The sequence below is a fragment of the Xiphophorus couchianus genome, chromosome 8 (assembly GCF_001444195.1).
Source record: "Xiphophorus couchianus chromosome 8, X_couchianus-1.0, whole genome shotgun sequence".
Taxonomy (NCBI): Eukaryota; Metazoa; Chordata; class Actinopteri; order Cyprinodontiformes; family Poeciliidae; genus Xiphophorus; species Xiphophorus couchianus.
In genome coordinates, this window is record NC_040235.1 from 7518106 (window position 1) to 7533177 (window position 15072).

The 15072-nt window shown below is 36.0% G+C and overlaps 1 protein-coding gene across 1 annotated transcript; it reads right to left on the reverse strand.

Moving 5' to 3' along the window:
- Positions 1–1253: 1253 nt before the first annotated feature.
- LOC114150155 (ectonucleoside triphosphate diphosphohydrolase 2-like) lies at positions 1254–13366 on the reverse strand. Its single transcript, XM_028026417.1, has 9 exons — positions 12992–13366; positions 8820–8937; positions 7986–8136; positions 7227–7386; positions 6033–6260; positions 5040–5309; positions 3296–3415; positions 1847–1984; positions 1254–1765 (listed from the first exon to the last, which is right to left on the reverse strand). Exons 1-9 carry the CDS (start codon positions 13106–13108, stop codon positions 1553–1555), a joined length of 1515 nt encoding a protein of 504 aa, XP_027882218.1. The 5' UTR covers positions 13109–13366; the 3' UTR covers positions 1254–1552.
- Positions 13367–15072: the final 1706 nt, after the last annotated feature.

Here is a 15072-nt window from a genome sequence, read left to right on the forward strand (position 1 = left end):
GAGGAAGCACCACCAGGTTCTGATTTAAAATCAAAACCTGGGAATCAAACCTGTGGCATCCAGTCTGAGGACTCCTTTAGACCACCTTATGCAGGTATGAATTTCAGCAAGTGAGACTTGGAGGGAAGTCTGTAATCCAACTCCGGATAAGTGTAAGAAAATGGATGGATGGTTGTCTCTAAGCATACAAGGGTTTTCTCCGGGTACTCTGGTTTCCCCCCAAATTAATCTCCCTTTGGGATCAATTAAATATATTTGAATTGGCCCAGTGTGTTTCTGTAGGTGTCTGGTTTAGCATTTCTGTCTGAGTATTGTTTGTGAAAGGTGTTCCTCAGACAATCCCTTTACTTTTGAAGACCAGACTCAGCGAACGTCCATCAGAACGAAAATTATTCTGTTGTGGGTGTCAGTGTCCAACTAAAATGAATATAGCCGCCTTGTAAGGTCCCAATACCTTATAACATTTACAATAATTGTGTTTAAGTTTCCTTTGTTTGTATTTACTGTTTGCACTGATTGTGTTTATTCACAACATTTGGATAGTTAAGTCATTTTAAGCTTGTTGTTTAGTAGTTCAGTCTTTTTAAGCTTGTTGTTTAGTAGTTCAGTCATTTTAAGCTTGTTGTTTAGTAGTTCAGTCATTTTAAGCTTGTTTTTTTAGTAGTTAAGTCATATTGAGGCGCTAGCATGTTGATACTAGCATGTTGACTAACACAAAATTACTCCATTCAGCATGCTAACATTAGTGTATAAAGTAAAATTACCCAAAATGCTAAGGTTAAATGCTATCAGTATCATCTGTGGTACCTCCTGTATGTTGATTTACTCCATTCAGTAGGATAAACATAGCTAATAAATAAAAAATAGTCTAAAATGCTTTTTTTAGGTAAAAAAAACTAATGTTAGCATAACAACTACCACTAGCAAGAAGGGGGAACAGCATGTTGACACTAGCAGTGGGATGTGCGTCAATGCTTTCAGTAACATGGTGACTTACATCAGTGGTTCCCACAGTGTGGGGCGCGCCCCCTAGGTGGGGTGCAGTGCCATTGCAGGGGGGCGCAGGAAGTGGTATGGATGAATTAAAAAAAAAACAACAAACAGTTACACAAAAGTGATTCACTGTAAAGATGGTTTGTAGTTTTTGTTGCAACCTGAAGTGTGAAATAAACTTCAGTGGAGTTTGAAAACAAAATGTATGCTTTATGTCTGGTTGAACGATGTGTGCCATGTTGATTCTTTTTTCTTTTTTGGGGGGGATTTTTTTCATTTATGACAAACCAAATAACCCAAATTATTGCTGTTCATTTTCGACAGTGTAGCTTTACAAACCAGACCAAACAGCCTCATTAAATACAAACTTATTGGCCGTCTGGTGTCACTGAAAGATTGTGTTGTATTATGAATCTAATTAAAAACACAAACAGTTCAAACAAATGCCAGTCCTGCAGATGATGGCGAAGCAGATATACACTGAAGTTGCTGGAAGAAGCAATAACAACAAAAACCAAAAGTCCTGTACGTTTCTTTTCTTCACAGCATGATGTTGTATCTAGATGGCGCTTTCATCGCCTCCTTTCTTCCTCTTGCTTCGCGCTCGAAACAGCAGACAGACGCAGATGATGAGGAGGACGATGAAGAGGAAGAGGAGCATTCCCCACGCTCCGACGGTGAGAGATTTCCTCACCCCGGCGCTTTCTGCAGGCAGCAAATTGCTCAGCACCAGCATGTAGCCCATAGCCCAGCCCACCGACGCGTCGCCCGCCTGCAGAAAAAAAAAACAACCAAACTGACGACTGAGGATCAACAGATGTCAGTTATTCATTTAAAAGCTTTTTTTTTTTACCGTATTCTGAAAGGAAATGCCAGGGAACGATGCGTCGTCAAAGCCGTATCCTCTCAGCAGCAGAGCTTTGATGAACACAGAGGAAGCGCAGAAATCCTTCAGACGATCGGGATTTTCTGCCTCCGACATCATCTGCAGCTAAACAGAAGTTTAAATATTCAGTTTCAACACTAAATATTTAGCTTAGAAGGAGCTTTAGGCTAAATATAGATGGCTAAGTAAATTCATAGTTTGCCAGCAAAATAAGTAGCTTCAAATTAAATATTTAGTTTCCTAATTAAATATCTAGATTCACATTAAACATTTGGATCCAAAATAAATATTTAGTTAAAAGCTAAATATTTAGCCTGCTAATTAAATATGAAGTTTACTAGCTATATATCCAGCTTCAAACTAAATATTTAGTTTACAGCCAAATATCTAGCTCCAAGCAAAACGTTTAGTTTGATGCCAAATATTTAGCTTGCAAACAAATTTCTTAATTTGTCATCTAAATATTTAGTTTTAAATATTTATAATATTTAAAAATGTTTATATTTTGAAATATTAAATTTAAATAAGAAAGTTTTTATTGTGTTTTAATTCTCAATAAAACACTAAATTATTTAGTTTTTCAAAAATAAATATTTTTTAATTGCCTGATTTTAAATGTTTATGAGCATTATTTTTGGCAATTAGTTGTTAAAAATATACAGAATATCAGAAAACAAATATGATTATGAAAAGTTTAAGATTAAATAATTTATAGGATTCATTTTGAATTTTTTCTCTTCTGCACTCCAACTGTATAAGGCTCCCACAGCGCCCTCTGGTGGCCACCACGTGGAACAACACAGGAAAGAGGCTTTTGCGTCCAAATAGGTAGTTGGATTAATCTGTGCTATGCAGCGTTTGGTAGTAACTAGTTACATTTACTTGAGTAACTTTTGGGGAAAAAATTTACTTTTACGAGTATGTTTACTACGCTGTACTTTCTGCTCTTACTTGAGTAAAATTTCTGGATTTTCTCTCCACTGAATGAAAAACAAAAATGTTTTAACCAAAAATCCACCATAAACAGACACACCTGTAGTTTCTGTTAATTATTTTATTGAAAGAAACTGATTTGGAAAATTTTTCTTTTGCTTGATTTTGTTATATGTGAATTATTGTCATTTTCATCTTAAAAATACCAAAATTTCCACTTAACTCTGCATTTTGGTCCACCTGATGATGTCATTTTTAAATATTAAATGATTGATCATTTGATCAGTTAATCAGTACTTGAGTAAAGGTTTTACCAAATACTTTTTTACTCTTATTTGAGTAACTTCTTGGACGGCTACTTTTTACTTTTACTTGAGTAAAAACATGCTGAATTAGTGCTGATCTTACCTGAGAATTTGTTTTGGTGCTCTGCTGACCTCCATGTGATATTGATGTGTTAAATAGTCAGATTAAATCGTTTACCTGGCTGTAGTTCATGCTGCACACCGTCTTGGTGGCGTTCTCCAGCTGCAGGGGCGTACTGACCTTGACCCCTGTGACCTTCTGCAGGGACGAGTGAATGAAGTAAAAAGCAGAAAACGCCTGGTGATGAAAAAAGAAAAAGAGAGAGTTTAGACGTAAAAACTGGTTAAATCAAAGCAACTCTGTGCGCCTCGGGGCTGAACAGAGTTTTACGGCTGAATTTTCCCTCATCTTGTTTTGACGTGTCCATAATTTATGCGCCTCGGTGCATTTTTAATCTGCAGCTTCAGGGCTAATGGCATCTTATTCCACAGAGGGACATGTGCTGCTTAATTTTCCTGCAAGGGACAGCAAGTTTGTAGAGCTTTGCTTGTTGCCTAGCAACTGATCTCTAATGAAACACAGTGGATTTAAAGTGGTAGTTATCAAAGAAATCAAAGGAAAACACACAAACAAACAAAAGTGATAATAGATCATCTCCAATCAATAAAATCTATCAGAAATCAGCTGGTTTTGGTTTGATTAGGTTTCAAATCAGTTTCAGAGCCTAAAACTGAATGTTTTCCACACATTGTGGTTTAAACCAAGGGTGTCCAAAGTGTGGCCCCGGGGACATTTGTAGCCCTTGGGATGATTTTGTGTGGCCCAACAAAACTGATATATTTTTAACCTGAAAATGTTAAATATACACAAAGTTCATTTATTAGCGTTTCTTTTATATTTCATATAAAAATCATGTGACTTTTTTATAGATGGAAAATAATTTAACTTTAAAAAGTTATGTGTAAACGTTAAGGAAAATGTCATACTAGTGTTGGTTTCATCACAATATAGCTTTTAAATTCATTGCCATGCAGGAAAAGGAGAACAAATTCACAATAATGTTAGTTTTATGTTTTTGATTGGAGAGAAAAAGCTAATTTTGGCCCCTGAAGACGTTCAGATTGGGGGATTTTGGCCTCTGATGCAAATGTTTGGACACAAAAAGACGTTTCTAAGGTATCTAGGAGAAAAACAAACCCAAAGCCTCACAGATCCTCTGATGAACTTCACTGGCTTTTCCACATATTCTCTCTTATTTTTGAGCCATTTCCACCTGGAGCGTTTGCTGCTGAAAATTTTAAACTGCTCTCCTGTCACGACTTTAAAACGTGTTTTGAATAGTGGATGTCTACTGGGATCAAGGATGTGAAAATCTCAGTGTTCTGAAAGATCAATAAACTTTAAATTCTAATGAATATTTAACACTGGAACTAGAAGACATTTTAAATATTCAAAATAAATAAATAAAACAACAGAAACAACAAATAAAGCAAATTATAAAATCTTTGTAAAAAAAATAATTGTCCGTTAAAAAAATTAGACCCAAACACCAAACAGAAGACTTTTCTCATCCAGTTCTTGGCAAAAAGAGAAAAAAACGATAAATCACATGTGTTTGTTTTAATTGATCATGCAATTAATTGATTTATTGCTTACTGTTACAGGCCTGGTCAAGATTATTATTTATTTATTATTACTTTAGGATCATCTGACTGAGTGGGAATAAAATTTTTGTGCTCAATTGGTCAGAAAATATTAGCTGATATAAGCAAAAAGTAGGTTATACATTCAGTTTCAAGCATCCAGCATCCCGATGTGAGTGAAGCATCTGACACAGAATACATTTCCTTAAACTAAAGGTATAATTTTAAAACTATTTTTAATTTGTTTTACAAATCTTTACTCCTTCAGCGTTTCTCACCATGAAGTTGCCAGTGACTTTCGGTTGGAAGACTTTGTCAAACGAACACCGCGAGAAGGGGCAGCCGTCGTAGAGGAAGAGTTCGGACACGTTGTGAAAGCAGTTCTGGTAATGTCCGCTGCCACGTAGCGTCAAGCTCCTCTGAGGGTTGTAGGTGTCGGGTTTGTACTGCACGGTGCACGGCGAGTCGAAGATATTCTCCATTTTCAGTGTCCTGGTGAAGTTTGCAGGATAGCAGGGATGATTGACCTCCGGAGCGTAACCCTGAGACTGAAACACACAAACAAGGCGGACATATTGAATTAGAGTCAATAAATTGCAAAAGCTGCTAACTATAATATGTCAAATGTTGAAATTTCAGACTGAAATGTAAGATTACAAAAGGTGAATATATGAATAACATGAGTGAAAGGTAGATAATGATATTCTGTTGAAGTTCCTCACATCGTCCAGCAGAGGGTGCTGGAAATATTCATTTTCCAATGGCAAAGAAATATAATTTTTTTAATAATACAGGACATGTATTAAATAATAGAGTTTGTGCCCAAGTGTGTTTCTGAGTAAAAATTTGCTGAATTATATGAAATAAACATAAAAGCAGAGGGAAAAAATCTGCAGCTGACCATAATTTTATTAATTGATTATTCAGCCCTAATTGTACTTAATTAACATTTTCTGTTTAGGAAAGTATAAGCTTGAAATCTTATTCTAACACAATTGCAAAAAGTTAAAACTTTCACCATTCTTGAACTGCAGTCAGGGGCCACACAAATTTATTCGAAGGCCACAAACGGCCCCCGGGCCACATGTTGGACATCCTTCCTTTAAACCACAATATAGAACTAATGATTATTGAACCGCAGGGAAACTTTCAGGTTTGTAGACTTTTTGTTTTGTCCCTTCACTGATTGGTCCCAGCGGTGTGACCTCAGATCAGTTTTAGTCAAATAATTGAGAAATTTGGACGCACTGAGAGCAGAAACTGCGTCTTACCTTCACGATTTGGGCCAGCAGTTTCTTTAAAAGCTGGTCCTGGCCGTAGCACAGGAAGCTGTGAGTGTACAGCGAGTAAACATGGCCGTAGAGACGCAGCTCCTTCCTGTTTGCTTCGTCCTCCACCTTCTGCTGAGTAACAAACGTGATCTGCGTCGACGCACCGCCGAAGTCCAGCGCTCCCACCGTCGCTCTGCCGGAGCTGAACCAACGTCCCACAAACCCGAACTGCACAACACAACCCAACACCCAAACGCTTAGATACAAACATTTACCAGGTAAAAAACACAAATAAACCAAAAACTGTTTTAATTCAGGGAAATATGACATATTTCCTGTTAATAATGTCTTGTTATGGTATTCAACAGCAACATTTGATGTTTTTACACCCAATGGGCATGACTGCACTGCAAAAACACAAAATCTTACCAGGTGTTTTTAGTCTAGTTTATTTATAGTGCAAATAAAACTAACTTAAAAGTAACTTTTCAGAAAGATGTAGGAGCTTGTTTTGAGTCAATGATTCCTTAATATTGATGAAAAAGTTCTAGTTCCACTATTAGATTATTTCACTTAAAATATGGGAAAAAATGTAAGTTAAATAATCTGACAGTGTAACTTATAATTTTCCATCAGTATTAAGGGATTATTGACTTAGAAAAGCTACTATTTCTTGCTGAAAAGCTACTTGTAATTTATTTTTGTCTTATTTCAAGTGTACTGAGATATTTACACTAGAAACTAAAGACAAAAATACTTGGTAAGATTTTGTGTTTTTGCAGTGTGGTCTGAGAACAAAGCAATAATTTAGAAATGAAACATCTTATTTATTATTTTAACAAAATAATAACTTTTTTGAAACAATCCAAACAAATAATGTAAAATAACTTCCTGCTCAAATTAAACACAAACAGTTTTCTGGCATTTAGCAAACAGAAATAATTTTAGTGAAGCTAACTGACCGAAAACAATAAACTTCAAGTTTGATTTAACTTCAGACAATGAGGAACAAATTTTATCTCTCTTTTCATTAGGTGTATGAAAATATCTGGGTTCAAATGTAAATAACATTTTCCAAAATTAGGATTTTAATTTCAAATTGAAATTCAAGCATTTTCAAGGATTTCAAGGCCCCTGAATGAAACCTGGGTTATTTGGTAATGTTTTGTCCTGTGAGGTGAAAATGAAGTTGACCTTGATGAAGTTTTCCTGCAGGTAGTTGACGGTGACCCAGCCGTAGGCGCCCTCCTCCCGTCCGCTCAGGATCACCGCTCCTCTGTAGCTGAAAGGAAACGACTGGATCTCGCTGCCCACTTCGGCCAGAACCTGATCCGACTGCTGTGGACTGGACTTACTGGAGGGAAAAACATGTTTTCTCAAAATCAGATTTATTACCAGAATTTTGATTTTTTTCTCATAATTGATTTTTCCCAAAAAATTGTGACGTTTTTTTCTTTAGAATTTTGACTTTTTTAAATAAAATTTTGACGTTTTTCTCATCTTATTTCTCAGAAATCTGATCTTTTGTCCTCATAACTGATTTTATTTCACAAAATTCTGACTTTTTTCTCAGAAATGATTTTATTTCTCAAAATGTATTTTTCCTCCAGAATATTAGCTTTTTTTTCTCAGAATTTATTTTTTCCTCCAGAATTTTGACTTTTTTCCTCAAAATTCTGACTTTTAATCTTGGAAAGTTAAACTAAGAATAAATCTGGTGAATTCTATGAAAAAAGTCTGAATTGGTGCCTCTAACCTTCTTCTGTTCAGAACTGATTTCATTTAATTGATAAATATTATTTTAACATACTATGGTTGTTTCACGTGTCCCTATGGGCCACATTAAACTTTATGGCGGGCCGGATTTGGACCCCGGGCCTTGAGTTTGACACATGTGCTGTAAACGAAGCATAAAAGCTCAAAGGTGTAAAGAGCTAAAACACAGTGACTCACTTCAACAGCCTCATGCCGGCTGTGGCTCCCAGGTACACAGGTGTGTTCGGGTGTTTCTCTTTGGGAATCTCTTCAACGGCCCGGTTCAGACACGCCCGTAAGCTTCGGCCCGCCGCTCCGACTTGGCCAGCGTAGCTAGAAATCCCCCCACCTTAGTGAGGGTTGGGCAGAGAGTCGTAAAAATCAGCTGATTACGTTGCTGTGTTGCATCACTTGCTGTGTCAGGTTATGTGGCGGCTGTTTTATTATGTCACTGTTAGGATTTGTTTACACCTATAAGGCTAGAAATGCTGGTTCCCATGACATCTACCTGCACAGGTAGCCATGTTCAGAGCAAAATAAAGCTAGCAATTATTTTAGTAATTGACCATTCGATTAATTATTCTGTTGATTAATCCAGTAATCGGATAAAAATGGGAGATTCTGCAAATTTAAGTTTATTTTATACAATATTACAAATACATTAAAACTTCTCTTTTCAGGTAGAAAATAAACATTATATTACCTAAAACGCTTTATCAGTTGTAAAGGATGGCTAAATAAAAATATGCAAAATGTGGCAAATTTTTAATCTGATTAATCGTCAAAATAATCGACGAATAATCATTTAAATTAGTGGGTATTTAACATCATGTGAATTTGACAAAATAAATGGGTAATTGGGAAATAAAAGACTAAAAGTATTGACCTCTTGTGATAGTTTGTCCTTTTCCCCCTGTAGCTTTTCTACACAGAATCGTTGTGGCAGTTGGACGAGTTTCCCTGTAGGATTAAGTCTGACTGGTATTTGACATGCAAAGCACTGGTTTTACTGGCGCCGCCGCCGATTCTTACCGTCCACAGAGCATTCGCTGTGCTGGGTGACCACGCCGGTGCCATTTTGTTTATCTGCAGGCCACTTATAGATATACAAAGACGTGTGGGAAGAACCGGCATCCAGGACAATCCCATACTGCAGAGGAAAAACAGAACAAGGAGGAAGCCATCACTACCTGTAAACCTCGGTCTCGGTTCGGATGAAGTGAACTCTGGTGGAAATGTGAACCCGGTGCCGCTCCAACAGCAGGAAACGAACTACAGCGCAGTGCATTCTGGGTTAATACAACCAAAACAAAAGCGCTAACTAGCGCTAGCAAGAGAATTAGCTTGATTTATTTCACAAAATACAAATCCTACTACCGCTAAAATCTAACACTACTGCATTTTTGTTTGTTTCATGAATGAAGTTCCGCTCAGTGTCTTCTTCAGAGGTTTTCGTGTCGTTTCCTTTAGCGGTTCTTTGTGCAGCGCCCCCACAGGCGGAAAGAGGAACAGCTTCTTTCAGTTTGGATCGTTTGGCTCAGTGCAGTGTGAAAGTCAGCAGCTGAAAATGTAACAAATGTTGGAGCCCAGTAGAGCGGAATATACCGGACTACCAAACTCCACTTCATTTGTCCAGAAAATCCGGTTTGTTTGGGGAGATGTGAATGCGTAATCGAATTCTGATGCAAACCAAAAATAAACCCTGGTCCACCTAAAAAAACTGAGCTATATAGTTTTGACTAAATCTAAAAGCATATTTTTAAGTTACCCAGAGAAAAGCAGTACTTAAAAGTTGAAAATAAAAGATTTTTCCAATATGATTATGGTATTTCTCAGCCTGAAAAACACATTAATACAAGAAGATAAGACTTACACAACCCAAATAATCTTCTTTTTCACACATATACAGTATTTCCACATGCAGAGTATAAAACACCGGGATATTCATGCACAAATACGCACCTGCACATATAAACCTAAAATTAATTCGAGTGTTCTTCCTTCAAATGTTTTCTCATTTCTGTTGTGCAGTGAGCTGTAGCAACCTACTTACTGGAAACACAATGAGCTTTCACGCTCCGCTTTGTCCTTTCACTTTATTAGGGGAAAAATGTGTTTCTCTCCCTGGAAGCTGTAAGAAAATCATTTCTTTGTGTTTGCGTGTGGCCAGTTAATGAAGCAGCTTTAATAAACCTTAAATAGAAAACCAACCGATATCAGTCTGGTTGCATAATTAAAGTAGAACAATGTGGTAGAAACTTGAGCCAAACTGTGAAGAAATCCTGCTCTGAATATCAAAACAACTCTGCAAAACAGTTTCTCAACAAACGTGGAAATATCTCTTGCTAATTTAGTTAGTTACTCGTCGTCTTGGTTTCACTTGTTATCATTTTTCTCTCTGGTGAAGTTCTGATTTTTATCTGCCGTTTAACTGAACCATCTGCTGTTTATCAGTGTTTTCACAGAAACATGTCAGTTAGAACATTTTTATTTCAGCAATGCCTGTAGAGTCGGATTATGTTTTACTTGTATTTGACATGCAAAACGCTGGTTTGCATGTCAATTTGTTTTCTTTAGCTGCTGTTCCTGTTCATGTAAAAGCTGCCATTAGCCATGAAGCACAGAAAGTTAGCATGATCTTTTTGTCTTTCCTTTGGTTTTTATTTTGTTTGTATTTCCTTTTAATTCCTGTAAATTACTTTGTATTGTCTAGTTGCTGAAAATGTGCTATATAAATAAAATTACTGTTACCTTCACCTTTATCACTGAATAACAGCAAGCTACTACTGGAAGTTAGTTTTTACAGCTAGCTGCTACAGTTAAGGTTTGAAATGACACAGCTAACAAAAAGTTAACATTAGCACTAAAGCATTAGCTTGCTACTTCATGTAGTAGCTAGATCCTACATGACATAGCTAGCTTCTTATTACTACAAGAAGCTAGCAATAGCATTAACGCATTGTAAACTACTTCGGAAAACTAGCTTTAACACCAAGGCAACAAAAGCTACTACTGAAAACTAGCATTAGCATTAAAAGCAATAGTTTTTACAGGAAGTTAGCATTACCACTAATAATGCCAGCAGAAAGTTTGTGTTAGTACTGCAGTAATAAAGAGTAATACTCACTTCTTACAGGAAGTGAGTATTAGCACTGAAGCTAGGTTAACTACTATAAAATTTCAGCATTAGTACTGAAAACACAAATAACTGCTATCAGAAGTTAGCATTAGCACCACAGAACCGCTAGTGCTACATAAATGTTTTCTCTTTCTCAATTTACCTCTTTTTTTTAAAAAAATGTTGTGATCATTGTTGTAGCTTGTGCTTCGTTTTTTTCTACAACACACTTTTTCCATCCACTAAACTTTCCATTAATTTGCTTAGATGCAATGCTATTAAGCAATTAACTTGAGTACAGTGTCAGTGCTGGACGACTTCCCTGTGACTCTGTTGGCCAGAATCAGACATTTCTGCATTGAAAATCCTCTTTATTTTGGTTTTTATTTCACTCTGACGTGAAGTTTAATTAGCTGTAAGCCATAATTATGTAAACTGAACGTTTGAAATGTTAATATTTTCTCTTTTTCAATTGAATCTGTGAGATGAAAGTCCTAATCAGGGGTGATAGAAGTATTTCAACATATTTTTACTCAAGTAAAAGTAAAAAGTGCAGCGTAGTAAAAAAGTATTTATTTCCAAAATGTAACTGAGTAAATGTAAGTAGTTTCTACTCGGTTCTGATTCTGTTTCAGGAGGTTTAGAAGAAACTCGACTGCAGGATTAGTCGTTTCTAACAAGTCGTTTCTAACAAGTCGTTTCTTGTCTTTGTGATGTAAACACGCCTGCAGGTGAAACGGTTCCTGACACAGGAATCAAACTCCGTTTCTAAAGAATAAAAACATGACTAATTTACCGAGTATCAGCCCTGATCCGTTTACTCAGCGCTTCATTTCCTCATATTTACATCACACACACACTTTTCCCATCCACTGGTTGGTTTCACAGTCACTGTAAAACCAAATTTTGTTGCTTCAAAATGTTAGTTTTCAATAAATTAATTGATAAAGTAATATTAAGTTAGTTTAATAAACCTGAGCTTAATTTTTTTAGTATAAATGCCAAAGTTTTCTGAAACTACTTGCATAAAAAGTTGAACTGGTTCGCCGTATAATAGAGCAATTTGACATCATGAAAATAAATTTGCTTAATGGAAACAAAACAATTTAAAATGTTTTGCCACTATGACGAGGTTTATTTTTTGTGGCCGTATTGAAACTGGTTAATTTTACAAAACTGCAATGGAAAAAAAAAAATGTTTTCACATCATGAGTCACATCAACAACCTGTTACTACTGGCAGAAACTACGAAGATGATGATAACAGGAAGTAGCTGGAGGATGATGGTTTTAATTAAGAAACTTATTTATATGTGATTTTAATTGAATTTTTTTTATTTAATGGAAGCAACACAATTGTAAAATAGTGTTTTTTCGACATTAGCACAGATTTGTAATGGAAAAGCAGCTAATGAAGCTTTGGAGTTTAGCTTCTCGCCTTAAAGCTGCATATGAAACTTTTATTTAAAAAAAATTCTCTTACATATTTGTTGAAACTGTTACTATGTTGTGACAGTATGTTATGAAACAAATAATATGTGACAAAACTGAGTTCTTCTGACTTCTCCTAGTGCTAATTGCAGCTAGTATAGCATATTGTGAATGCTAAGGCTAGTTAGCACAGCCACTGAAGATAGCTTATAAATGATTTTCCTGTAATGGTAAGTTGTTTCTCTGCCATCAGCAAGTTTAGCAAGGAGTACATGAGTTTGATTGGCAGCACTAAGCCCCGCCCCCTGGCTCTGATTGGTTGGTTTTGGTCTGGTTCATTTCTTCAGATGGCAACAGTAGCTCAGGCACAAAGTAGAGGAAATCAGTGTTTTCACAGATTATTTGTCTCAAAACAAATTTAAAAAAGAAAAAAAATATTTTATAAAAGTTATAAACAATTGTTTATGACAAATAAAAAAGTGTTTTAATTAGTTAGATTAACTTAATTTATTTGATTAAAGTCAATTTTGTAATTCACCATAAACACCCAAAAATCCTCTGGATTTAATTCAGCAAAACCTCATTCAGAGTTAAGTTAAATTCACTCAAGTTTTTCAATTAAAAACAACGTGCCGGTTTTACAGTACGACCCTTACCAAGAACCCCGGCGCGTCCTGGACGTCCTGGGAGGGAATGGTGAGCAGCAGGATGCCGACCAGTCCGAACAGCAGCAGCGCGATGGGAGCGATGGGAAGGGAGGAAAACTGAGCCATGAAGCGAAAGTGAGACTTTCTGCTTCTGGAAATGAGGCTTCACTCAGCAACAAGTGGAAGAAGAAGAAGAAGAAGAGGAGGAGGAGGAACTGTTGCTCCTCTTCACCTGCTGGCTTCCTGCCCAGCAGCTGACATTTTAAAGTCTGACTCAGATGAACGTTCAAAGTCCGGAGCGGCTTCACACCAGCAGGAAGCAGAACCACGGATACCGGAGCCAGTCGTTCAGCAATGCCTTTATCCTGCCGGAGCTGCTTTACATTCAGCGGCTGCAGCGGGGAGGAGCCTCGGTGCGGCTCCGAGCTGCAGCCTGCAGAGGAGCTAATCCAACTTTATAACATAATAAACTCACAACTGGTTGGTTTGATGTATTACTGAGTATTAGAGCAACTGTAGATGGAAAAAAGACTATAGGAGAAAATTTCTGTCACAAGATCTGACATTTAAATATATATATATATATATATATATAAAAGTTGAAAACTTTAGACTTTTAATCATTTTCACAGGTTCAAAAGCTGAACGTTTTTGACATTTGAAGCAAAAAATAATAATTTTCTAGAGAATTTTTGAAATTAATCTCAAAGTTTCTTAATTTTTTTTGCAAATTTTTGTCTTTTCCAAACTCAGAAATTTCTGTTTTTAAAAATAAAATATGCAAAAAAAAAAGTTGAATTTTGATTTTACTATCAGCAATATTCTTCCCAAAAAACAAAATCCACATTTCCAAAAATTTTAAATGTTCAACTTTTGGCAATTGTCAGAGATTCAAAATTTTTCTGGAAAAGTTCAGATTTTAATCCTAGCATTAAAAAACAGACAAAATTTAAACTTTAAAATTCTAGTTTTTTCTAGAAATTTTCAGATTTTTTACAAGAAAGTTTCTGAGATTAATCTCAGAAACGTTTCAGGAAAACTTGGAAATTTTTGAGTTTGAAATGTTTAAAACTTTCTTTAAAAACTCTAATTTTGACATCGTTGTATTTTTTTAATACACAGTCGTACAAAAATCTTAATTGTGACATAATTTTATACATATGTATATATTGATTTATGTCTGTGATTGTGATTTTATATTTTATTTCTTCAAATCCTAAACAGTAAATTATGGGAAAGTTAAATTTCAGCTCATCTCAAAGATTTATGAAAAAGTAGCTCAGATCTGAATCTCCACATTAAAACAGGGAAAAGTTCCCACAGTTTGTAAGGACAATGTTTACAGTAGCAGCAGCAGCGTGAAGCCGTTTTTTAACGTTACTGCAGACGATGCAGAAAAAGCAGAAACACTTCTGAGGAAACGGCAGCAGGGCTTCATCCTGCAGCAGGAAGCAGAAGCTTCACAGGTTTCCTGTGGCTTTTATCTCAGCAGGAATCTTTCGCCAAACGTCCCATGAAAAGGTGGCAGGTTTCTGCAGCGACTCTGAGCTCCAGCGATAAACTGAAATGTGAGTTTAACACATCGAGGTGAAAGCAGGTGGAGACAACTGAAGGATCTGACAAAGAGGTAAAGAGACTGACTGGCTGTTAGCTGCTGGAGGTGATTGAGCAACAGTGAAACTGTAAACTGAGGATTTGAACAAAGCAGGTCACTATGAGGATGTTACGCAACCAAAACGTTACGACTTATGGAAGCTTTATGGGCTCAAACGTCTAAAAATCGCAACTATTAAAACTCAGAAATGCCCAAGTTTTTTTCTAGAAAATATTTTAGATTATTCACAAATTTTCTGAGTTTTGTCTTGTAAATATTTGACTTTTCAAACTCAAGAAATTCAATTTTTTCTAGAAAATGTCTGAGATAAATATGAACACTTCTAACTTTTTCTTCACAAATGTGTGATTCTCAAACTCAAAAATTTCCAAGTTTGTCTAAGAAAATTTCTGAGATGAATCTAAAAATTTCTGAATTCTTTCTATCAAATTTTAGACTTTTCAAACTGGAAAATTTCCAGTTTTTTTATAAAATT

Coding starts and splice junctions, on each gene's coding strand:
- LOC114150155 (XM_028026417.1), bottom strand. CDS start 13,108: ATGGCTCAGTTTTCCTCCCTTCCCATCGCTCCCATCGCGCTGCTGCTG. Junction 8,938..12,991: donor AGGACGCGCCGGGGTTCTTG/GTAAGGGTCGTA, acceptor TTTCCTCTGCAG/TATGGGATTGTCCTGGATGC. Junction 8,137..8,819: donor CAGCGAATGCTCTGTGGACG/GTAAGAATCGGC, acceptor ACCCTCACTAAG/GTGGGGGGATTTCTAGCTAC.